Source organism: Pecten maximus, chromosome 13 (assembly GCF_902652985.1).
Source record: "Pecten maximus chromosome 13, xPecMax1.1, whole genome shotgun sequence".
NCBI classification, from domain to species: Eukaryota; Metazoa; Mollusca; class Bivalvia; order Pectinida; family Pectinidae; genus Pecten; species Pecten maximus.
The window spans coordinates 16776666-16804278 of NC_047027.1; the positions used below are offsets into that span (position 1 = coordinate 16776666).

The 27613-nt window shown below is 37.1% G+C and overlaps 2 protein-coding genes across 2 annotated transcripts; both read right to left on the reverse strand.

Moving 5' to 3' along the window:
- Positions 1-13691: 13691 nt before the first annotated feature.
- LOC117340498 (ATP-dependent DNA helicase tlh1-like) lies at positions 13692-14495 on the reverse strand. Its single transcript, XM_033902258.1, has one exon. It carries the CDS (start codon positions 14493-14495, stop codon positions 13692-13694), a length of 804 nt encoding a protein of 267 aa, XP_033758149.1.
- A 3008-nt stretch (positions 14496-17503) lies between these two features.
- Positions 17504-26751, reverse strand: LOC117340499. Its single transcript, XM_033902259.1, has 8 exons — positions 26702-26751; positions 25607-25712; positions 22388-22873; positions 20319-22329; positions 19449-19569; positions 19169-19295; positions 18185-18309; positions 17504-17886 (listed from the first exon to the last, which is right to left on the reverse strand). Exons 2-8 carry the CDS (start codon positions 25617-25619, stop codon positions 17662-17664), a joined length of 3108 nt encoding a protein of 1035 aa, XP_033758150.1. The 5' UTR covers positions 25620-25712; positions 26702-26751; the 3' UTR covers positions 17504-17661.
- Positions 26752-27613: the final 862 nt, after the last annotated feature.

Here is a 27613-nt window from a genome sequence, read left to right on the forward strand (position 1 = left end):
TGCTTCAGACCAAATATGAATCAAATCCCTTCATTTCTACAGAAGAAGAAGGATTTTAAAGAATTTGCTATATTTCCCCTATTGGGCCCCGCCCCTCAGGCCCCTGGGAGGCCAGACCCACCGTTTATACAAAATTGGTTCCCCTTCACCCAAGGATGCTTCAAACCAAATATGAATCAAATCCCTTCATTTCTACAGAAGAAGAAGGATTTTAAAGAATTTGCTATATTTCTCCTATCGGGCCCCGCCCCTAAGGCCCCTGGGGGGCCAGACCCACTGTTTATACAAAATTGGTTCCCCTTCACCCAAGGATGCTTCAGACCAAATATGAATCAAATCCCTTCATTTCTACAGAAGAAGAAGGATTTTAAAGAATTTGCTATATTTCCCCTATTGGGCCCCGCCCCTCAGGCCCCTGGGAGGCCAGACCCACCGTTTATACAAAATTGGTTCCCCTTCACCCAAGGATGCTTCAGACCAAACATGGATCAAATCCTTTTATTCCTGCAGAAGAAGGATTTTAAAGAATATGCTATGTTCCCCTATTGGGCCCCACCCCCCAGGCCCCTGGGGGGCCAGACCCACCGTTTATACAAAATTGGTTCCCCTTCACCCAAGGATGCTTCAAACCAAATATGAATCAAATCCCTTCATTTCTACAGAAGAAGAAGGATTTTAAAGAATTTGCTATATTTCTCCTATTGGGCCCCGCCCCTAAGGCCCCTGGGGGGCCAGATCCACCGTTTATACAAAATTGGTTCCCCTTCACCCAAGGATGCTTCAGACCAAATATGAATCAAATCCCTTCATTTCTACAGAAGAAGAAGGATTTTAAAGAATTTGCTATATTTCCCCTATTGGGCCCCGCCCCTAAGGCCCCTGGGGGGCCAGACCCACCGTTTATACAAAATTGGTTCCCCTTCACCCAAGGATGCTTCAGATCAAATATGAATCAAATCCCTTCATTTCTACAGAAGAAGAAGGATTTTAAAGAATTTGCTATATTTCCCCTATTGGGCCCCGCCCCTAAGGCCCCTGGGGGGCCAGACCCACCGTTTATACAAAATTGGTTCCCCTTCACCCAAGGATGCTTCAGACCAAATTTGGTCAAAATCCACTGAGTAGTTTAGGACTAGTAGCGATTTAAAGGAAAAGTTGACGGACGGACGACGGACGACGGACGCTGCGCCATGCCATAAGCTCACCGGCCCTTCGGGCCAGGTGAGCTAATAATAAATGATGTAGCGTGGTAAAATGGTAGCCTCCGCTAGAGAATTTCTCTTTATGTCGATCGGTTGAGTATCGACATAGGTCTCAGGTTCGATCCCTAGCGGAGGTAGTGATATGAATTTTATTAATCACGCGCTTTGTTACCATGATTTAGGGTTAAGCGGTATATCGGCATTTACATTTGTATTTTTTATTTCCTGGGATTGAGAAAAAGATCAATGTTGACCGCACCTGGCCAATAGAGCAACTGCGGGAATTCCTCTATGGAGCATTTCAGGAAGCACCACTACGCCTTGTTGGATTCCAGTACGCTAAATGCGCAAAGGGAGCGAGACTACAACTGGAGATTTTACAGCCTTCCTCCGTAACAGCATTGGCCACAACCATAAGGAAAGGGAAGGTTTATCTCTTGCCGCTAGGGGATATGACTACAGGATTTCACTAGGAGGTATACTTATAAGCATGGTGCTGTTACTTTACTGTTTACTTTTCATTGATATAAGGTCCATGCCTTTGTCATATTATAGTACAATGTATATAATAAATGATGTAGCGTGGTAAAATGGTAGCCTCTACGCTAGAGAATTTCTCTTTATGTCGATCGGTTGAGTATCGACATAGGTCTCGGGTTCGATCCCTAGCGGAGGTAGTGATATGAATTTTATTAACCACGCGCTTTGTTACAATGATTTAGGGTTAAGCGGTATATCGGCATTGACATTTGTATTTTTTATTTCCTGGGATTGAGAAAAAGATCAATGTTGACCGCACCTGGCCAATAGAGCAACTGCGGGAATTCCTCTATGGAGCATTTCAGGAAGCACCACTACGCCTTGTTGGATTCCAGTACGCTAAATGCGCAAAGGGAGCGAGACTACAACTGGAGATTTTACAGCCTTCCTCCGTAACAGCATTGGCCACAACCATAAGGAAAGGGAAGGTTTATCTCTTGCCGCTAGGGCATATGACTACAGGATTTCACTAGGAGGTATACTTATATGCATGGTGATCAAGTCCCCCAAATCATGATTACTAAACAATATGAGTTGGCTGATGAAATTTTATATTAATATATTCTATATTATTTTAACATATCATAGCGAAATATATAAATATCGCAATTACTAAGAGATCAGTGCAAATGAAGTAAATGAAGTATGTTTGTAAGCAATATATTTAAAATCTAGATGTTCATTCTCCCTCTGTTACATGAAACATCAAACAATATCGCATAAGGGTTCACGTCAAGGTGGCCTTTTAGATTAACCACTCAAATTCCTACTTCCACAATCTTGTGGTGAAATTTGTATGTGCAAACTAGCATGACTTAGAATACAAAGCTTACATAATCTGTAAATCTAACTCGCGTAATTTCGTCCCAATAAAAATAACAAAAGTCACCCTAACTTCACCCCTTCTGCGATGTAGATGTTAATGTAACAGACTGCCTGCCTGGTGTAGCCTACACCAGACATGGTGTCAGACACCAGACATGGTGTCAGGGCCAGAGGAAACTCGGGCTAGTAACAGAGTGAGAATTAACATCTTGGTTTTAATTAGATTGGTTTGTAAGTGTTGCATTTCACGACTGACAAAATACAAAATGGTATTTTGAATTTAAACTAAACAGACTTTTATTGTGTTATTACAATTATAGCTACTGTAACAGAACTATGTCATATTTCATTTAACAATTTTCACTTCTTTTCCGATTTCGATTAGTAATTCACTCTAATATAATATGACAATAATGCCCGAGTTCCTGCTGAAGTTTTTGAAACAAAGATAAGATAATTATTCCCTAATCCGTTCGACATCAGGCTTATGCTGCTATAGAACGTCAAGCAGATGCCACATCGCCACAACGTTCCGCAGACGACACATCGCCAAAACGCTCCGCAGACGACACATCGCCAAAACGCTCCGCAGACGACACATCGCCAAAACGCTCCGCAGACGACACATCGCCACAACGTCCCGCAGACGACACATCCAAGTAATTTGGATAAGCAACGTTAGTAAGTTGCTTATCCAATTTACAAGCGTTTTAAATAATAGGTTACTTAAATGGTCGGCGCAGTTTGATATCATCACTGATGCCCAGTTCAGCTTTAAACCTGGTCACGGCACCAATGACGCCATATTTATGTTACATGGTATGGTAAAAAAGGTACTGCAAAGACACCAGCTTTACTGCTGTTTTGTGGAATATCGCAAGGCTTTCGATAGTGTTAACAGAAATAAATTGTTTTTGAACTTGTATCAGAATGGAATAAGTGGAAAATTATTGAATATTTTGAAATCCCTTTATGAAGGCTTAAAATCGTGTGTTAGGTACAAGTGAGAGCTTTCTGATTTTTTTTTTCATGCACTCAAGGCTTGGTGCAGGGTGAAGGGTTATCTCCCTTCCTTTACTCTATGTTAGTTAGTTAAAATGCTTAACGGCCGATCAAAACTATAAAGGTCATTAGGGCAAAAATAAGTGATTAAGAATACGAGCAAAAACGGCAAGACACAAAATGATATAAATCAAAGAAATATTTAAACATGTAGATATATATTGGTACACTCACGATAGGTTTAAAATCAAAAAGTGGCTATGGTTAGTCAAATCTTGTGATACAGACCAATAACTTTCAGATAGTTGAAAAATTTTGTAAATACTAACAGACTCGAACAGAGTCTTCAGACTTGCCATGCTGTTGTAAAAACTTTCTCTTGCAAGTTGTAGATCAATGCAATCCAATAGAAAGTGTTTGACGGTAAATGATTCATTGCATACAATGCACTGGGGTTGGTCTTCATGCTTCAATAAGTAGGAATGCGTTATATATGCATGGCCCATCCTAAGACGGGCAATTTGGTTTGGTTTGGTTTGTTTTATTTTGTTTAACGTCCTATTAACAGCTAAGGTCATTTAAGGACGGCCTCCCGTGCGTGCGATATGCATGTTTGTGGTGAGTGCGTATGTGTGTTTTGGGAGGCTGCGGTATGTTCGTGTTAAGTCTCCTTGTGATAGGCCGGAACTTTTGCCCTAAGACGGGCAAGAACAACCTCGTCTCGTCTATTGTCTCTGTAGCAAGGAGACCATTCGCCGATATTTCCTTACATTGAGTATAGTTTGTCTACATATTGGTACCATTCATTTTGCCACTGTGATAATAAAAATTTAGTAACTAACGGTTTAAAATGTTCATTGCCAGGTATTCCGGTATGTCCAGGAACCCAGCAAAATATGATATGACAATTTAAGGTGATACTATGCAGTAGAATCAGTATTTTTCGAATGGACATGTCATCTAGATTTCTGTTACTTAGACTCTGTAAGACAGATAGAGAGTCATAATAGATAATTGATCTCGTTACATTGTAAGTTTTAATGTGTTCGAGAGTAAGGCAGATAGCATGGGCCTCTGCAGAGAATATCGAAGTGTCATTAGGCAGTCGACATCCCAAGGCTGCATTTGTAGTAACCATGGCTGCCGCTACCTTATGATCGTTCTTAGAACCATCAGTGTAGAATGATTGGAAGCCACTGTATTTTGAGTGTAGGTCTAAGAATGACGAACGAAAGACATGAGGGTCAGTATCAGATTTAATTGTCATGAAGGGAGAGGTCAATTTTCGGTAATTTTAAAGTCCATGGATTGTTCGGCAGGATACGATTGTGTCAACATTAATTTGGGCAGTTTCTAAAAGAGAGGGCATCCGTATTCCAAACGATGGAATACATTTTGGTTTATTATGGAACAAATCCATATAATTTGGATCGAATACAAGGGAATAGGCAGGTTTTGATGGATTCGATTTTAAATGAAGTACGTATTGCAGTGAAAGTTTATTGCGACGATTATACAGTGATGGTTCGTTTGCCTCTACAGAGAGACTCGCAGATGGTGTGGTTTTGAAGGCTCCAAGAGCGAGTCTCAGACCCTGATGATGTACAGTATCCAATAGTTTCAGATACGATTTTCTAGCGGAACCATAGACAATGGAACCGTAGTCCAATTTCGATCTATCAATTGCTCTGTGAAGTCTCAGGGAACAACCAACCAATTGAAAAAATATATTTTTGAAACAGCCCCTGTGTATAGAAAGTTGAGCCAAGGATAAAATGTCTGGCAGCCACTGATTGGCCAGTATGTTATGAAGTGAGAAAATAGATATGTAGCCCGATAGGTAACTATCAATAAGAAATGTTGATATAAATTTCGTAAGTCCGATTGGTTTTTTTCCCAAAAGTTCACGTAATAATAGTAAACAGGCAAACATTTAAGATTTTTGAGAATTTTTACTGCGAAATTCACATATTTTCAAAATGGTTACCCTGGAGAAAAAATTTGAGCTGAAGGACCCCACTTTTTTTTTTTATTAGGTGTTATATCAGACCCTAAACTTTTGTTATAAACCATAATCGTCATATTCAATTCAAGAATTTGAATGAAATAATTCAAAACGTTAACACTAAAGTCTATGGGAAAACAATTGGTTGGTTGGTCTCTATAGCATAGCTTTCCATTCAGCACCCCTGTCAGTGTCGGGACACTACCTTTGTAATATTAAGTGCCTCAAGACATTTAGCTTTCAGGTGCTTTATATGCGGAAGAAACGTTAGTTTTCTGTCAAATATTATGCCCAGAAACTGAGTTTGTTCAACTTCCGGGATGGGTGTACCGTCCAGGGAGAGACTTGGATCATCGTGTGTCTTGCGTAACTGACAAAAGTGCATACACAACGTTTTAGATTTCGAAACTTTGAATCCATTTTCGTCCGCCCAAATCTGGAGTTTGCTTAAACACTGTTGCAATTGTATTTCAATGATATTCATGTGTTTTGATTTATAACATATCAGGAAATCATGAACGAATAGGGAGCCCTGATTTGGTTTGGTTTATTTTGTTTAACGTCCTATTAACAGCTAAGGTCATTTAAGGACGGCCTCCCGTGCGTGCGACATGCATGCGTGTGGTTAGTGCGTATGAGTGTTTTGGGAGGCTGCGGTATGTTCGTGTTAAGTCTCCTTGTGATAGGCCGGAACTTTTGCCGATTTATAGTGCTACCTCACTGAAGCATACTGCCGAAGACACCCAGCAGCACACCCCACCCGGTCACATTACACTGACAACGGGCGAACCAGTCGTTCCACTGCAAATATGCTGAGCGCTAAGCAGGAGTAGCAAGTACCATTTTTAAAGACTTTGGTATGTATTGGCTAGGGGACAGAACCCAAAGCCTTCATAGCCCTGAACTGAAGGGGATGAAGTTTTAACAATTTTGTTTATTTTTAGCCCACAAAGTGTAACCGAGAGAAGGCTTGGTTTGGTTTGGTTTATTTTGTTTAACGTCCTATTGACAGCTAAGGTCATTTAAGGACGGCCTCCCGTGCGTGTGGTGAGTGCGTATGTGTGTTTTGGGAGGCTGCGGTATGTTCGTGTTAAGTCTCCTTGTGATAGGCCGGAGCTTTTGCCGATTTAAAGTGCTATCTCACTGAAGCATACTGCCGAAGACACCCAGCATCACACCCCACCCGGTCATATTATACTGACAACGGGCGAACCAGTCGTCCAACTCCAAATATGCTGAGCGTGAGCGCTAAGCAGGAGTAGCAACTACCATTTTTAAAGACTCTAGTATGTCTCGGCTAGGGGACAGAACCCAAAGCCTTCCTCACAGCGGCGAAAGCTCAACTAAAGGCCAAAAGTGAGGCATTGTCAAGGGGGACATTAGGAAGAAGAAAGTTGTTCAGAAACAAGAGAGAAGATAAGATCCCAAATTTAGTCGCCTCTAACGATCATGCAATGGGGGCAGCAGGTACGATTCTTACGCCCTACCTACAGGGCAGTGGTCAGTTGTGCAATTAACACTGTAAGCGTATGAATATCAGCTAGTCCATTTTAGTGTATTTTATTTATGATGTATTAGTGTTTCATTGATGGGTATAGTATCTTTATGATACAATATTTGACGCAATAAAGAATTGTTTCCCGCTTAAAACCATGTTTGTTTCATGTAGACTGTAACCAATTCACAAGTTTCAATTCTTGTACTCGCGTTTTCAAATTGCACGTGCGAGGTCTCCTTGACACAGGAACCTGCTATAAATGATAACGAATAACAGTTATAAATACAGTGGCATGTGAGCCATTGGACCTTTCTTAGGTTGCCAACTGATAATTAGTTTTAAGACAATAGAACATTTGTTTGTTACAAGAACACTCGTAGATATCCGTATGCAGCTTATATTATTTGTTATTTAACATTTTGTCTATTTCGTTTACAGGAACTAGTACAGCTTGTAGGTCCACATACCGAGGTGAAAACCATATCTTAGGAAAGAAGAACTTTAGCATGTTTGTGGTACCTAAGCAACCAGGAAACATTTAGATGTATTGTTGACCGTGAAAACCATATCTTAGGAAAGAAGAACTTTAGCATGTTTGTGGAGCCTTAGCAACCAGGAAACATTTAGATGTATTGTTGACCGGTTTGGGTTAAGTAAGGGATCCCTACATTATGTTTTGAGAAACTTCTGTAACATCATTACGAGCAATTAAATACTCCAGCAATTGATCCACTAGCCAAGTAGTGAGTCGGGGTTCCAAAATAAATGTTTACGCAGAGGGCGAGTTTCCCGAATGTAAGATTTATGTAATTTAGGCAAATATATTTCTATCGGTTCAAAAAGACGGTTAAATGCTGTTTAATTGTTAAATGCAATAAAACGATCTCTACACTAGCGAAGCGATCGTGTATGTGTGGTTTGTGTGTGCTTGTGAGTTACAATGCACTTTGTATTTGTATTGTATGTTATTTGTAATGTCTGCACTGTATATATATGCACTACTGATAAACCGTAAGGTTTAAAGTAATAAATGAATTGAATTGACCTGTACGGAACACTACTCACGAACAACAGGATTGTGTTTATCTCTTGATGCTCAGCAATGCTAAGTCACTTAAGGTCGGGAAAGACCACAGGGTCTATTTTTACATCAGGATTATGTCAAAGTCTTGGAGCCCAACAGTGTTATACGTGTATATGATGAGGCTGTATCTCCATTTGCCCACATTTTTCAAATCCTATAATGAGGGGAGTGTTGTGACAAGATACAAGAATTATAGTCTACTTCAGAGTAGTTAATCTAAATTTACCTGTGTTTTTTACCTGTTTTTTTTACCTGTTACCTGATTATATCATGATGATATCTCATATAAAGAAAAACGTATTCATTTAAAAAAAAAATGCAATTAATTACAAAAACATATATATATATTAATTGCATTGATATATTTATAATGAATTGATTATCTTAAATCAAGGATTATTTAATAATCATTTTATCATTACTTATATTAACAATAAAATTTCACAAATTTACAATTATCATATGTAACAATGTCAAGTACAGTCGAACCCACTTAATTTGAAATCGGATATATTGAAATATCGTTTAATTTGAAGTGAAATGAAATCCCCGTCCGAATGCCTTCTTTGTATTGTTTCATCGGTTATTTTGATATCGGTTTATTTGAAATATCGCTTTATTTGAAAGGAAATTATTGCCCCCGGCAATGCTAAACCATTGTTTATGTATCGCTTAAATTGAAAGTCGCCACGACAGGCTTCGATTACCGGTCCTTACGGTACGTGCGTCCGATCAAAAGACAGATAAAGATGATATTATGATTTACACAATACAAATAAATTGTGACTTTTAATTATTAAATGCGTTTGTTATGTGCATGAATCTTTATGTTTACGAGTATCCTTGAGGGACACAGCTTATTTTGGCTTCTGCTACATGTACAGCATACATCGAAATTGACTCTGATTTAACTACACGCGAGACAATTACAAATGACGAGGCCATTATTAAGGATTTGACAGACAATGCTAACAACGTAAACAGAACAGTGATATTGACAACAACCCTCAAACAATTCGTGAAAATCCATCTATCACCGACGCACAGGTCCGATTTCAGACGATAGTTCTCGGAAAGTAGCCCGGATGTACCGGAAACTTGTTCTCATGTGTGTCCGCGAACTCAACATAAACAAAAACAAACAACAGTGGAAGACTTCTCCCGTCGAATTTAACATTATTTCTAATAAACCGTGAAACTACTATCATTTTGGAATCGATTGTAAATACTAAGTAAATGTTGATTAACTATATTGAACAATGGTGTGTTGTTTGACGTAGCGCGGTATTGAAATATGTCGGCAAAAGGCTGGATACCGGTTATATTGAAAACCGGTTAATTTGAAGTATTTTTTCATTCCCCAAGCATTTCAATATAACCGGGTTCGACTGATTTACAGGAAACAAATGTTATGTTAATTACACTGTAATTGCTACTAATAGGATGAGTGACAATTTGTTTTATCAGTACAAATACAGTGCATTAAATATATACAGTGAAAACATACATAAATACATGTACAAATTAACAAGAGGCCCAGAGGGCCTGTATCGCTCACCTGGTTTCATGAGATATGAAACAAGAATGATGCTTAAGTATATGTACATTGGTTTTAGTTTAATACTACAAATGCCAAAAAGTTCATTAATCCATGAAATTGACTTTTGGCGCGAACCTATAGGGATGCTACCACACAAATGTGAGTGATATCCATTGCTTAGTTTCAGAGAAGAACTTGTTTAGACCAATTGACCCCTTTTGACCCTGCTCTCTGCCCCCTTGGGGGTCAGCTCCTTCCTTTATGCAATTTTGAATCCCTACCCCAATAGGATAAGTTCCAGAGAATAAGTTGTTTTAATCAATTTAGCCAAATTGAGCCCTTTTGGCCGCACCCCTCAGCCCCCTGGTGGCCCGGGTCAACCCCAACATTTTTACAAATTTGAATCCCCACCCCATAACCATGCTACCATACAAATGTGAGTAATTACTATCCATTGCTTAGTTTCAGAGAAGTTGTTTAAACAAATTGACCAATTTTGGCCTCGCCCCTCAGACTCCTGGGGGATCAGCCCCACCATTTGTACAATTTTGAATCCCCACCCCATAGGAATGCTATCAGTAAAATATGAGCGATATCCATTGCTTAGTTTCACAGGAGAAGTCATTTATATCAATTCTGCAAACTGACCCCTTTTGGCCCCGCCACTCAGCCCCCAGGGGGGTCGGCCCCGTAATTTGTACAATTTCAAATTCCTACCCCAAGGTGATGCTACCAGTATAATATGAGAGATATCCATTGCTTGGTTCAGGAGAAGAAGCCAATTATATGAATATAGCCCTATTGACCACATTTGGCCCCGCCCCTCAGGCCCCTGGGGGGTCAGCCCCATCATTTGTAAAATTTTGAATCCACACCCCAAAGTGATGCTACCAGACAAATATGAGCGACAGCCATTGCTTGGTTTCAGAGAAGAAGTAGTTTATATCAATATAGCCAGATTGACCACATTCGGCCCCGCCCCTCAGGCCCCTGGGGGGTCAGCCCCATCATTTGTACACTTTTGAATCCCCACCCCATAGTGATGCTACCAGGCAAATATGAGCATGGTTTTAGAAAAGTCGTTTATATCAATAGCACCAAATTGACCCCTTTTGGCCCCGCCCCAGAGACCTCTAGGGGGTCAGCCCCATCATTTGTACAATTTTGAATCCCCACCCCATAATGATGCTACCAGGCAAATATGAGCGATAGCCATTGCTTGGCTTCAGAGAAGAAGTCGTTAATATGAATATAGCCGGATTGACCACATTCGGCCCCGCCCCACAGGCCCCTGGGGGTCAGCCCCATCATTTGTACAATTTTGTATTCCCCACCCCATAGTGATGCTACCAGGCAAATATGAGCATGGTTTCAGAGAAGAAGTCGTTTATATCAATAGCGCCAAATTGACCCCTTTTGGCCCCGCCCCAGCGGCCCCCAGGGGGTAAGCCCCATCATTTGTACAATTTTGAGTCTCCTACCCATAGGGATGCTTCTGACCAAATTTGTTCAAATTCCGATCAGCGGTTATGAAGACGAAGTCAAATAAGTCAATTGTTGACGGACGGACGGACGGACGCCACGGTATGGCATTAGCTCAGGTGAGCTAATAAAGTTCGGACACACACACAGACGACAAATACACGACCGCAGCGCTAGTGTAGAGAGTGATTTCATTTTTTTTTTCAATTATTATTATTGATATTAAATTTCTAAAAACATTTGTCTTTTGTTGCCGAAAATGATAAATTTCCCTAGACTTGAAAGATCTTTAATATTTCTTGTTTCTAAAAGTTGTACAAATTTCTGCATACTAGGTTTTCTTAAGTAGTACGGTTTGATGAAACGTTTTCTGATATCTGCGTAAAAGCTACATTTTATTATGAAATGGTACTCGTCTTCAATATCGCCACAGTAGCAACAATTACAAATTCTATTGGGTCTATCTATCTGATTAAAACGTCCAATTTCAATATTCAACTTATGAGAAGACAGCCTATTTTTTGCGATTTCTTTAATGTATTGTGAACAAATAGGTTTTGTCAAATACAGCTTTAGACAATAATTTCCACTAATAAATTTGTAAATTGAACATTTTGATGATAACTTTATATAGTTAAAACACTCTTTCTGAAAAATATCTCTGTATTGTTTTTATTTTGAGCACAGGTAAATATTGGTGTTTTGAAGAAAAATGAAGCGAAACATGATGAAATGGTTGATATCTGCCAATTCCTCAACAAATATGTACCCAGCAGTGCAGGTGCAAATTCAGGCCCGGTCAAAATTCTGAGTGGTGGTGACTACCTCACGTTTGAGAGGCACAAACAAGCCCAGATGTCTCATCGAGATCAAGATACCCCATACAACAGACTTGAAGGTCTTGTGCCGAAAATGGAAGAATTTCACAACCAAGCAGAGCTTCTAAAAGTAATTATAATTTGTACATAAACTACATTATAAAACACTAGCATAAGATTTCAGTATATGAATTTAGAAAGAAAGAAACAAACAAGAAATTATAGCTTCAATAGTTTATTCATTATTATACAAGAAATCACTTATATGTGATATATATCACTGATGGTAAGGCATGTACAATACAGTAATTAAGATATCTTAGTACAACTAGAAATTTTGAATTTGTGGATTTTATTATTATGTTGTCATTTATCTTTTTTATCTGTTCATAGATAATGTGGAAAATGCTATATTCGCCAGCCTCCTCAAGAGATATAGGAACGCTATATGCAGCGCGGAACATCACAGATTCCAGAAATGTATCCACTGATCCATCCGGAAACTTCTATGCATCATCAGTTATGGCAGAGAAGTTTACAGATGCGTATCTAGTAGCAGGGGCACTGAAATATTTCCGAATGAATTCCATAGCAACAGCACTGACTAAAAACATTTATGATGGACCGATGGGTGACACATCAGAGATGAACAAATACTTGCTCCATCATGCCAATTCATTTCTGGAAAACTATTTGGACATGGAAATATCAGGCATTCCAGATAACGGACCACAATCAAATGACTATGTGTGCAGATACTGTGGCAAAAAGTATACACAAGGACAAGGACTGCGAAAACATGAACACAAAATACACGATCATCCTGACCCCCGCTTTGAAACAAACTCAGAACCTATAACTTCAATATCAACACACGATGAAGACCATATTCTCAATTACACAAAACGTGTCCTTATTGGGCTTCTGCAAAGAAACCATAATGATGCTATTTCCATGGGTGATGGTGCTCGTGTGATGCTCGTTAACCAGTATTTGTGTCTGCTGTACAAACTGTCTGGATGTCCGAAGTATGCCTTTGGAATATTGGAAACCATATGTCGAGCGAAGATTGTATTGTCTCCACGATTGGCACACCGACTAGTCTGGAACCGGACTGTTAACCACCGTGGAAGAAATCGACTCCAATCTTCCAAATGATTTAGATCTGAAGCACTGCAACAAAGTGTTTAAGGATGAGGCACACAGTTTCCGCGGCGTGTTCACAGATAAATCAATATCAAGAGTTAGCAGAAGGGCTTTGGCAACACATTTGATTGTCAAGAACGTTGACAAGGAGACGGAGACACACAGCCCCTCTGGTGTACACAAGAAAGCAGATCTTGCACAAGATGTCAATGTTATCGTCATGCAGCTACTACAACAGAATGTATATGATAACATTCCTGGAAGAAGACACAATGCATTTCCAGAAAATAAATCCAATCCCTTCAGTACACTTGACATGGATGCTGTAAGAGACTGGATAAGCCAATCTTTACGCAAGTTTTCTGCTAAACATTTTTACCCAACACCAGACTGATTAAGGTAGAGTGTGCCATATTTATGGATGTCTCATTTTCTGTAATGATTTTATATTTCAAACACGAATTATTGTAAAACACATTTTTGCATTGTTTTGGATATTATTACAGAAATGACTTAGATATGTATTTACAATTTGGGACACACTTCACCTTAAACAGAATCCTCAGAGTCAGAAACTATTTGGGGCTTTCTCTTGTACAGTTCCTCTAACTCCTCATCACTATCATTGGAATCTTCATCAGACTGAGGTTTGGTCATTGATAGCCGAATAGCCTTTAGAATACTAGACTCCTCACCATTACATACAGGACCAACACATGAACATTTGTCAGAACAACTACATTGACATCTACATAGGCGTGTGCAATTGTCACAGCATTTGTGAAGTGGCTCCACAGTCAGGTCTGAATCTTCAGTTACAAATGGTGACATCAACCGTTTTCTTCGACAGGTAACAGTAGTCACATACTGTTTCATTGATGAACTTATATTAACAATGTTCATGCTGTATCTGTGTTTCATCAGAACTGCATTGCAATCTATGTCTGGATCCCGGCCAGCCCGGCCCGACTCTTGAAGGTAGTTGTCGGTGTCATTTGATGGGCCATATGTATCAGTGTTGACACATTTTACATCAAGTCCCATGCTGAAAGATGTTGAACAGAGAACAACTCGAATCAGTCCATTCTCATCTCTGAAGGATGAACACACTTCTGCTTTAATTTTGTCGCAGGTTGTCAAATGGAACATTGAAAATATTCTGTTTCTATAGCTGTTTACCTGATTGTCTTTCATGGCGTATTGTTTTTCCTGCAAATGGATTTGATGGAACTCAAACACTTCAGCAAGATGTCTGATCTGTCGAAAGAAAACTATTATACGTGGACAGGAGCTTCCTTTGTTTAACAGAAGATCAAGCAGCCATTGAAAGTTCTGAAAAATGCCGCTACCCATACTTTCAACTGAGTACTTGATGTTTGGTTTATTAGGACTTACTATAATTTGTTCACAATTTTTCATACACATTTCCTGTATTATAGTTTCCCTTGTGGCCTCTGTTGCTGTCGCTGTAAGTGCAATGACTGGGATGTCCCTTTTTACTAAGGATCGGATTTCTCCTAGATTACCGTATGCAGGCCTGTAAGCTTGCTGTTTCCGTGGGTTTTCTGATTTACCACTGTAAATGAAATACAACAAATGTTCACCTTCATTGCAAAACGTCAAAAACATAGAAAGGCAATACGGACACCTAAAATAGGTGAAAGGTGACTTTGACACCCTCCCCGTACATAATTGCTATAATATCATCATTAATTATGTACTAGCTGGTCATAGCAGTGCAACATTGTAATAGATAATAGATATGATAGTATTTGTCAATTTTAGGGTTTAAAGTTGATAAAAGTATTTAATATTAAGCGGTAATTTTAGGGATATCATTTTGGTCTAATTTATTTTTCAATTTTTTTTTTGTAGTTTTGGTTGTGTTTGTTTGTTTTCTGTTTTTTCTTCCAAATATCATTTAAGTTTCTAAAGAACATTTCAATAGTCAATATAGTTTTTTATATCCTAAATGTTATTTTAATTGCAATTTTCACTTGCATTTGAGGTATGTGATCAATGCTCCAAAATTATAAATCAATTCTTTTTAAATTTGAGATGAAGTGACAGCAAAGTACACTTTTCGTGGATTGTATTTGCATCAATTTTATCTTTAAAATAATTCTGATAGCAAATATTCATTCTAAGATTAACATTCATTTGATATGTTATGGTAAATGTGTATTAGCTGAATTTTTTTTACATGTATTGCAGTGCCATTTTAATGTAAAACATATATCAAACCGTTTAATTCACTAATGAAATTATGATTAACTTTTCACTCTCAATTTTAATATGTCTGCCTGCCAAAAATATCATAAACCTTTTCTAAACCATTCGTTTTTTATACTATTTGTCCACTCACTACCCTTTTCAATATTTAATATTCTACCTTCCATAATTAGTATGAATCACAAATTTTGCCTATCTAAAACATCAAAGGCTTTCTTGTAATCTAGAGAGCAACAGTATAATGTCTTTGAACTATACTATATCAACACGTTTCTTTGAACTTTAAAAAGTGGGCAAATGAAGACCACCCCGATTATAGTGTAGCTATAGGGATCTCAACAGTTTCAAAGATAGATATGTCAAAGAAAATAAGACCGGCGAGTCATGCGAAAATACAATAAAAAGTTACATAATGTCACACTGTCACATCACTAACCGCTTTGGATTCTACACCATGTAATGTTGTGAGGTATTGGGAACTCGCTTTACGCTACATTATGATATCGTCAGGCAAAACAACAAACGTCTTTTCTGTTCCAAGTCTTTGTATGAATAATCAAAATGTATCTCACAAACGAAAAGAATTACAACAAAGGGGAATAACCCATATACATATGGAGTTGGATTATCTCCCCTAGACTGTACAATTATGTGATCTCGTAACACCCATACAACCTACATACACAACAATAGTGTTTAAACAACAATAAATATCGTTATGTTGTGAAAACGATCCCCCTCAGCCGATAAATGTATATATGATATATATAGCACCCCTATTTGGTGGGCCCTGTCCCGGGGGTGGGGGTCGGGGTCCCAAAAGGATGCTCCTGACCGAATTTGGTTCCAATCCATTGATAACTTGTATGACTAGTAGCGATTTAAAGAATTAACCTTTATTACTCCTTTTTGGTCCCGTCTTTCCGGCCCCTAAGGAGTTAAAATATATACAATTTCTTTTCCCCTTCCCCCAATGATGTTCCCGATCAAATTCGGTCAAAATCCATCATGTAGTTTACGATTAGTAGCGATTTAAAGGAGATGTTGACGGACGGACGGACGCCGCGCCATGGCATAAGCTAACAGGACCTTCAGTCCAGATGAGCTAAAAATATTGTTGAAATCAAAACAAGCCAAGATCAATCATCAATCTTTTTGGTATTAATTCGAGGCTAAATAAAAAAAAATGACTTGACCTATACCTACATATTGATATATTCACAGTATTGATTGCATAACATTTGTTTTTATTTCTTGTAGGGTCCAGCAGAGGAAGAGGCAAAGGAAGGCTATTCAAAAACACGTGGAAGGCTACATTTCTTGTCGTTCACAGACCCGTTGCTTCTTTGAGAGAACTATGAAGATATCCGGAATCTACCCAAATAAGTAAGTATTACCTGTAGGTGAGATTCAGAATCTAAAGTGTTTGCTGTGATGGTCTTGCTCATATATAAGTAAAATCAGTCGGGACAGTCAACTAACAATCGAGCAAAATGGAAAAGTGACAACAGCCACACGCACACACAATGTATGATTTGGCTCTAACCAATAGATCACTAGTTTAGTCTTCAGGCAGCATAACATTTCTCACGGTGAACATATCTTTGGTATCCATGAACACCATGATACATAATCTATTTTCGAACACAGATTAAGATTACTTTTCTTGTACACCATTTGGACATTTTAGCGACTTTACTTGTTCCGACAAATGTTGCTGTTTTTATCAAATGTAAAATGTTGCGATTGGGTATAACTGTGGTGCTATGTGTCCTTAAATGACGTTAGCTGTTAATAGGACGTTAAACAAAATAAACCAAACCAAACCAAACTATGTGAGCGATATTTTAAACTGTGTAACTTAAGTATTCTATTCAATTTTTTTCATCTATTTTGTTGATTTCAAAATATATGAATTAATATTATAAAAGTCTGTGTTATGTAATGAATGTGTTGGAAAGGCCCAAAAGGGCCTTTTACTGCTTTGTTAAAGTGTTAGCTAAACACATTTTCTGTGGTACTTTTTAAGAGGTATTTACGTAAAAAAGTACTTTTGTACCAAAAACTGGTCTACGATTTTGTGTTTGAAAATCATCATAAAAATCGTGTGAGTGGATCAGATTCCTGGTCTTACACACACTTTTTGAGCACAGGATCTAAATGCAAAACTTATAATGCCTCCATCACTGCTGGAACAATAGTCTCAGTGACATTTTCATAGGCTAAACTACAATTGCCCACAACCTCTCCATTTGAATAGAAATATTTATACCATGCCTTCCTGGAGTTAAAGGTGATATAGAAATATAATCGTACCATCAAATTGAATTTCTGACAGGCTCTTCTGGTTACATTTTGCCACCGAATTATGCTCCTGCATAATCATAAGCTTAGCAATATCAATTCTTTCTATCAATCCCGAGGTTTGTCGGTAATACTGATCATGCACACGGCGAGTATGCCCTAAATGGTTGCATAGCCACTTCATTTCGTGTTCATTTAAACTCAACACCTGGAATACAAAGACAACAAATAAAAACATGTACACAGCACCCCATCTGTTTATCTAATGGTCTAGAAATTTAAGACGCTACCTACTTAGTCAGCATTAACATATTATAAAGCAAAACTTTAGAGTTATACTCAGAATTACCTTAGAAATGCAAAAATGTTGACATTGGTGATGCTAAAACAATAACAAGGTTTACCAAAAAAATCAAAGTCGAAAGTATGTACTACAATGCAATGTTTTTATACTAAATTGTTTTCTCCTTTCAGTCCAACATTATTCTGGACAGTTTTTACAATACCTGTGCAATAGTTGCTGTGTGCTTCCTCAGGTTTGTTGCCAATATCCTCTTGGGGTACTTAAGTTTTGCTCCCAGCCTTTCTTTCACCTCATTTAAGCTGTCCCCAGCTCTTACAACACCAGAGCCTGGTTCACAAAAAGTGTAAATAGTGAATAAAAATACAAACTTCATTTTGTTTTTGCTGAAATATTAAAGCCCGAATATACGTAACTAGACGTGAAAATTTAAGTGTCCAGATATTGCTAACATTTATAGATATGATCTGAATTAAGTTATATCATCCATATTTAAGATCATTTCTTATTTGAGTATTGGTATAACAGCAGTTAAAACTAGCGCGCTCCTCTATTTTGGAACTCTTCTGTGTTGTTGAATACAAAGTGAAAGTAAATCTGGTGGAAGTGGACTTCTGGTTCGAAATTTAACATTTTTAGCAAAAAGACTTTCATTCCGGGCATCATTTTGTGTTATTTTTTTCATTATCTATAGTATGGATACAACAAATGTAACAAACGTTGCGGGCATCATTTTGTGTTATTTTTTTCATTATCTATAGTATGGATACAACAAATGTAACAAACGTTGAAAACACAAAATATGGACTTCGTGTCAGCCGGTGCAGACTATGACGTCAACTTCGGTTTGTTGTTTTAGTGGGACCCACCTAAATTATTTTACATTACTTTGGAATTTTCTGTTAAATGTTTTCTTATAGCTACCACCCATCTTTACTTTGTTTGTGTCTCTTATTTTTGCATGATTATCAACTGGATTTTATTTGTTTACAGATTTTTTCTGAATCATGAAAAAATCTTAAGAGTTACATATATTGCGGCTTTAACCAAAAATTAGAAAACAATGGTTGGATATAAATGTGTGTATTGTTTTTGTATTTCAATTTGCAGTGAATTGGGAATATCATGACACCCACTGCTGTTTTTGTCATATTGAATTGTAACCTAAACTATTCTGTAATATGCTTACTCTTATTCGCGAACATGTAGGGATTTTCTGCTTTTATTCCACCTTTATCTCTGGAGGCCTTGTTGGAGAGAAATTCCAGCACCCTCTGTGTTTCTAGTGGAATAAGAACAGGAACACCTCTTCCAGTCTGAAAAAAGCAAAGCAAAGTTTTACGTGTCAATTCTATAAAATTCACAAAACTTCAATACAATACAATAAACTATTACATTATAATGCTAATTAAGATAACATGTTATTAAATCCACATAACGGATTGTGTGGCTGATTTTGATAGACTTACTTTGCCACGAATCTCTACCAGATCTTGTGTTTTCAGCAATTTTTTCTCAAAATCTGAAAGGGACTGCCGCATAGAAAGGTCCGTTTCATCTAGATCGGCTCTTGACAGGTAGGTATCTATTCTGAAGACATAAAGATACTACACATTAGATAAGGTGTATTTGGTCTATCCTTGCTTGCCAGTCTTTACACACTACAAGTTAAAATATCTAATTTTACAACAATCAAAACTCTCAAACCTCTTCTTGATCAAGAATATTCCAGTACTAGTATAATTCTATAAAATTTTTAAGACAAAACATACCCGGTATTCAAGTATTTAAAACAAAAATCTGTGAGTTGTCTTTTAGTAACAATACCATTTCTGACGTTCATCATGTTTCAATGAAAGCAAGCCAGGTATGCCAGATTACTATGCGATTATCTGGTAAAAATTCAGTATCTGGTAATAAGCTCATACAAGTCCATTACACTTCAGTAGCAATGCTTATTGTCTTCCAATAATTATAAGCACACTCTCTACTTTCAGTTAAGAGTTTGAGACTTGATCCCCTCCTTGTAGGATATGTTTATCTAATTTGTTAATGATGGTGCAAAGACTCAAACTTTTCACCTCCATCGTGGCTGTTCCAACAATCGTGCATAGATATGTTAACTATTTATAGGATATAAATCACTATCTTTGAGAAAAAACTGAATCATGGCAGTGATGATGTTTGAAAGTTATATAAATATACTATTATTCCAAAATAGTAACAACTATAATTATATAAGAGAGATACGTACAGCAAGCATAATGGTATGTGATCGCCCTTATATATAGTAGCTGATTTTACAGGTAAAAAGGTTTCAAATAAATATTTACATGTACCTCAAGCTCTCTAACTCCCCAGGACGTCGCCGGTTGTACAAAAGCAACCTAGCCTGTGTCAGAATTACTGCCTCTCTGAATATTGCTTCATTAGGTTCAGACAAATCAAGAGTTTTCAGCGCTTCTACCATGTAAGTTGCCAAATGTGCAATGTCTTCTGGATGTGGCAATTCTTTTTCTTTGTTGAAACGTCTTTCTTCAAGTGTGACTCGGGCAAGTTTTGTTACTTTAACACTCCATTCTAGCTGCATCAGACGCAGAAAATCTGTTGCTTCTTGTTTAAGTTTCTCATCACTGGCTTTGATACTGAATCCCAACTTCAAGGAGGCAAGACGGGACAAGTCATATCCTAATTTGATAGCGGAACTAGGATTCTGTAGCTCTTTCTCCTGATTCTCTTTGCAAACATCCAATGTACTCTCAACAATAAGATCAAAGTTTTTGGGTATCAGAACACTGCTCATTGTCGACTCCTTTAATTGTAATTTATCCCTGATCAGTAACAATAGTCTCCCAGCAAGACGCATTCGAAAACTTGTGATATTTCTTCTACGCAGGCGGTTTCCTACATTTTTCATGAGCCATATTTCTCCTAGTGCTACTATCAATTTATCGTTTTGTGCACACTCTGTAACATCATCTCTAGTCATTGATGGAAACACCTCCTTCACAATCTTTTTTGATGGGTGTGTGGTAAGTTGTCCCTTCAAGACTTTCATCTGTACTATGGTTGCTCCTTTGCTGACTGCTTCTTCAAACTCATGATCACCATTTGGTTTCTGTGTGGAAACTTCATTTGCTACACAGGTATGCTGGTGTTTTGTAATGTTTTCTAAAATAATCCACTCCTTGCATTTTGGACAAGGACCATATTTTGAACAGTCAAATGCCAGAGGTCGTCTTGCTAGTAGAATTTCTCCCTGTTTCTGCTTCCATACCTTTTCATTGTGCATGTGATTTCCTTTATTTCTTATAACAGTCTGTAATCGATGTAATTGTGCATTCAACACCTTCTTCTTTGTGGCATCCAAGGTTTCTCCTATTTCCTGCTTCATTTTAATGAAAGTCTTTACTTCCTCCTTTATTCTGTGTGCATGTTCAAGATGTGTTTGGATGTTTGTTTTAAGCTTTCCACAGTAGTAGCATGAATGTCGTCTGTCATATGGTCTTCCATGTTTTGTTTCCGCTTTCTTTTCATACTTTTTGATGAACATTTCTGGGAAATTAATGTCATACAAACGGTCTTCTTCTTTAAGCTGACTTTCAGCTGGTGGAATCTTTTCTGATGCTGCTGTTTCATCATGTTCAAATTCAATTGTGATGCATCCTTCCTGGTCATCAGTTCTGTTCTTTCTTTGGGTTAGACTGGTGAAGCTGTTTGCCGATACTGGAAAATCTGAAACGTTTTTCCCTATTTTGCTTTTGCAAATGGAAGATAGATCCATATTTGATTCTTCATCTTCACTTTTTTCAAGAAAGCTCGAGATATCTGGAACATCATATTCATACACCTCAGAAATTTCACTGTCACTGTCAGGCACATACTCTGGGTCATTATCGGAATCATAATGACTAGAGACATCCTCTGTAAGTTCAGTTATGTTCCATAAAGGTTCATAGATGTAGTCTGAGGCTTGATTGATGCCCACTGTAGATTCAGCTAAAGGTTCAAATGCAAGTACAGTGATGTCCTTTGTGGATTCCGTTGTTGGTTCAGTGGCATCCTTAGTGGGTTCAACTGTAAGTTCAGTGATGTCCTTTGTTGGTTCTGCTGTAGGTATAGCGACGTCCTCTTTGGGTTCAGTTATGTTCTCTGTGGGTTCATCTGTTGGTTCAGCGAAATCCTCTGTGTGTTCATCTGCTGGTTCAGTGATGTTCTCTGTGGGTTCAGCTGTAGGTTCAGTGGCGTCCGTTGTGGCTTCAGCTATGTCCTCTGTGGTTTCATCTGTTGGTTCAGTGAAATCCTCTGTGTGTTCATCTGCTGGTTCAGTGATGTTCTCTGTGGGTTCAGCTGTAGGTTCAGTGGCATCCGTTGTGGGTTCATCTGTTGTTTCAGTGATGTCCTCTGCGTTCTGCTGTAGGTTCAGTGACGTCCTTTGTTGGTTCTGCTGTTGGTTCAGTGGCGTCCTTTACGGGTTCAGCTGTAGGTTCAGTGACGTCCTTTGTTGGTTCTGCTGTTGGTTCAGTGGCGTCCTTTACGGGTTCAGCTGTAGGTTCAGTGACGTCCTCTGTGGGTTCATCTGTTGGTTCAGCCATGTCCTCTGTGGGTTCATCGATGTTCTCTGTGGGTTCAGCTGTAGGTTCAGTGACATCCTTTGTTGGTTCTGCTGTTGGTTCAGTGGCGTCCTTTACGGGTTCAGCTGTAGGTTCAGTGACGTCCTCTGTGGGTTCATTTGTTGGTTCAGCCATGTCCTCTGTGGGTTCATCGATGTTCTCTGTGGGTTCAACTGTAGGTTCAGCTAAAGATACACCACTAGCATGGTGGCAAAGGCACTTTTGGATATCATCTTTGTACTTTTTTAAAAGCTCTGTTCTTTTCTTCTTTGTTAATTTGCCTGAAAAAAAAATGATTTGGAATAATCATCAAACAAGAGTAAAATGGGGCACCTGGGAATTATGCAATTTACAAGATATCTATTCAAAAACATTGTGGTTTCTTCTCAAGCTTTATGGATATTTCTAACCGCATCTCTATCTGAAGATTTTTAGAAACTTTAACCAATGTTAAATGACGACTATGTTGCAACATATAATACATCTGTAGCTCATCTTACACGAACAAAACATCTCATATTTAACAAATTTACCCAGACACTTGTGAGATATAAAGCCTACTGATTGCTTATTCTGGGGCATTCACAGCCAAAAAAACAACATGTTAGTTTCAAGTAAAAAATCATAATACATTCCATGGCAAATATTTCTTTCAGTTGAAATTTCTAGAGATGTTGCGTACAAATGTGGTATTAGGGTTCTTTTGTAATAAGATTCTAAGCAACAACAATGCGGAGCGCGGATTAACACAATGTATTGCATATATAATATAGCAAACAAACACTGTGCTACACAAACTCATGTGAATTATCACGATTGGTATTTTCTTTTTCTTTCAAATTCATTAATTAATAATGCTTTACACAGTTTCATATGAATTTCTTAAAATCTGTGTGATGATTCCTTTTACATGAAAATATTTGGTCAGTGTATAGATTATATCTGAACTATACAGTTTAATAATTTTAAACAATAACAAAATGGAAAAAATGTTCCGAGCAATCACAATACAATTTCCAAAAATATAATACTAACCATTGAACAACCCATACAATACTGATATTAGATAGCTGACGATTTAAATCCATAAATATTGATTATTTGCCAACCTAAATTGTTAAAACATGCATGCAATGATCTGTAGAGCTGTTCATGTATATGACCAATTATATACAGTGTCTTTTATATTGTGGAGTTGTTGCTATACTTGCTATACATTATTATTTCCTGCCAGTACATTTGCAAAATTAAAATGAGGCATCATGGTACAAAGGCTGAAATAAGAATTTTTGAAATGCTTGAAAATTAATAGAGTAAAATAAGTAACTTTCCAACCATTTTACATGTTATCAGTTTCTACCACAATTGAATTGTTAATTCTTCATATATAAGCCCTGCATTTGACATTGTTTTTATTATTTTTTTACCACACACGAATTTTGGGTTCATAATAATAAATATTTTTTGGAAGATTCTTCTATATTTTTTTAAAATTGAAATCCAGCTATATTCATTAAAATATTAAATATCAAGACAGATATATTTGTTTTGTCAAATTTCTGTGCATGACTCAAACATAACAAAAACAAAAGGTAAAAAAAAATAAAAACATTCGCCACACAGCATCCTCCGCCATTACACCGTTTCTACGTGCGCTGCGTGTTTATCAACCTTTTTCGACTATTTATTCATCTATTTATACACATCTGAATAACAGATGTTTTAATAATATTTATAACTAATAGGTTTTCGGCGAACGATTATCGACCGAAGGGATCATTAACACAAACACAACGATATCGCTCGTTGATTGTTTACACTGTGTGTGTTATAATGTTTCATGCTGTATATGTATGTGATCGTTTCGTTATTTATTTACTTGTGTCTTGAGAAAGGGGCAGACTGCCTTGTGTCTGTATTGTAAACTAGACTATTTATCTATTTTTTTACAATACACATCCAGCGAAATTCTGTTTGCTCAGATCCAGTACCCATGTTGGACCATACCGTCACAATTACTTACTAGATCCTATATATATAATATATACATACAGTGGTCTAAGATTGAGAGTATGCTGCACAGTAGGAAAAAAACTACTGTATTTTCAACATTTAAGGGATATTCTGCACAAGTTCAATAGATTTCTGGTTCTTCTGTACCTTTTAAGAATCTGTTTTTTTTTTTGTTAAAAACAAAACAAAAACAAAAAACTTTTAAAACTATCATCAGCATCAAAATATCTCTTCTTATTGCTGTATCAGAAATGAAATAAAGCTGTCTAAATATAGAGTATAGAAAAATCCAGAGCTAAAAGCCCACTGGATCTTGTACTTTATGCAAGTGGTGGGTAAATACAAATGTTGATATAAGCTGTTCACTTAATTTCTGCTGGGTCTGCAATTTCTTTGCTTAGGTATCAAATTTTAAAATGTACACAATCATTTCACAAGTTTCAGATCTTAGTACAAGGTATGACGCAATCTTGGTCACATTTTTAAGTCAATCTATAGGTCTATAAAAAATTTCCGCAAATAAAATAGTATGTTTTTTTAATATATCGTAAATTGAGATGTATGATTTGATTGATTTCCAGAAGAAAATTTGATGCTTTTAAGCAATTATCATAAAAGCATAAAATGGAATCCCAACTAGTGCAGAATATCATTTTAACAGGAAGGTTTATAACTCAAATGCAACATTAAAACAACAGAACAACAACTATTTAACAAATCAGTATGTATATTTACTTATGCTGGATGATATCAGGGGAGAATTCATGTCGAATTCTTTAAGCCCTGAAACTGATCTTGTAACTCTGTATTAAAGAATGGCAAAGTAATTATTGATTATTTTCTTATGTTAATCTCATGCAACCATACTAATTAATTTCGTAAGTGTAACAATACCAACACTACATAGCATCCATTCATGCATATATATATATATATGATAAATTTTGTTCAACTTTTTGATACATTCCAATTGTACATGATTAAGCACGATATATACATACGTTTCAAGTTCATCCCAAAAGCCAATGATCAGTTGACTGCCGCCTTCAGAATCAATATATCCCGGCCACCATATTCCCATGTCCATAGCACAAAGAACCTGATCTCCTGGTGGTCAAAGAAACACAGAGAATTAATTTACAAATAATTTGCATGAATTAACAACAGCCAGATACAGAATTTCAACAATGCCACACTATTTCAAAACAAACTAACTTATTTAATTGTTTCAGTATCTTAAAATGGAGTTGCACAACTTCCTTGTTTAATAGGTTACACTTCAACATTTTCAAAATCTGTTCAGAATGTCAATGAATGAAGAATATGTGTTTGCTAGTCTAGGCTTACTGCCCTGTAAACACTCCGGGCCATTTTGAGGTTTCTTGTGGCTAATTGCTCCAAGACCACAATGACAGCACTGATTGCTATTAGCAATGCTAGGCATGTCCATATTTCTATAAATGTTCGCCAAACTAGTGTTCCAAATCACTCGTGTTTAATTGGTGAGTTGAAATTGAAGGAATGACCACAATGTGAGATTTCTTTTGCAAGAGAATAACTAACATAGGTCAGTAATGATTTTTATGGACTATGATAGGTAAATAACTTGAAACAGTATGAATATTTGTGACCATTTGTACACAAAATAGAACTGTTATACTTAAAAGAATAAAATTCACACCATGTGTGTGCTTAAATTTTTCAACTTAGTCCATCAATTCATCAAAAGACCCTTTTCCTGAATAAAAAAAAGAAAATGTTAAAATTTAAAGTGTCTGATATGCATATATATATAAAAGGATGTCTGAATCTATTCTTATTCTCTTAACTACCAGTTTGTTTTGGTCTTATTTTTGTTTCATTACCAATTTAAAGCTGCTGAAGGTTATAAAATTCCTTAATAAGAATAACCTTGCATTTTAACAGTTTGACATACAAAGATTGTGAGCTCAGCAGAATTTTCAATATATATATGGTGTTGTGTCACATGATCAATGTTAAAGGGACATTGTTTAAAGCAGTATTGTATCACGCACAGATGAAGGAACTTCTATGCACACTATCTAATAATTGCATGTTTAATAAAGTGCTAAAACCTTTTTTGTAGATCTTCCTCATTTTGCTGGTTCTGATATCGACTGCACCTGGAAAAAAAAGGGGCAAATTACATGATATTATTAAAATGAGAATTGATATATATTCAACTTGCAAACCTTTTCACAAATCATAGTGAAGTCATGTGTAAATTGATTATTCAAACATAAATTCAGTGTGTATTACTAATCACTTGCCTGATGGTACAATGGTATTACTATCATGTAAACCACAATTATAAGTTGATGAATATTGCACACTGAATATGCAAATCTGTACAGTATTTTAAAACATCTTCCAAATCTTCTGCAAATACAAATTTTAGTCCTCTCTGTATTGTCATGTTGTTGAAGCAGTCTTCCACAACAATTGAACAGTTGTGATTATTATATAAACAATAAGATAGCACCAAAATAAACTCCCACTGAGTACTAAAATGAAGTCTTGTGGCTTGCAACATTATTATTGATCTATTATCCCTCTGTCCCATCTGTTAAATAGTCTATTCCATTTCCAAAATGCTATAGCAATAACCATCAAAATAGCAAGTAAAGTAGTTAATATGAAAACAAGCAACACATCCAACCCAAGGAGTAAATCCTCCATTTTGAAAATGTCTGAACTTCCTGTTGTCCAAACAGTAAGTGCTAAAATTGCACCTTGGGAAAAATGCTTCAGTCCAAGGACTATGGGTTAATTGCATTGCCATCAATAAACTTCATATATGATCTTCTGGGCTGTCCAAGAATTGATAGTCAACATGTTCCAACTGTTAAAATTTTAACAGGAGGCCCCTGGGTCTTAACAGTCACCTAAATTTCGAAATATTTTAGTCAACTTTTACCTATTCAGGCCCCGCTCATAAGTCCCAGGAGGTCAGTGAAGCCAATATTTTCAAAATGTCAAATTGTCAT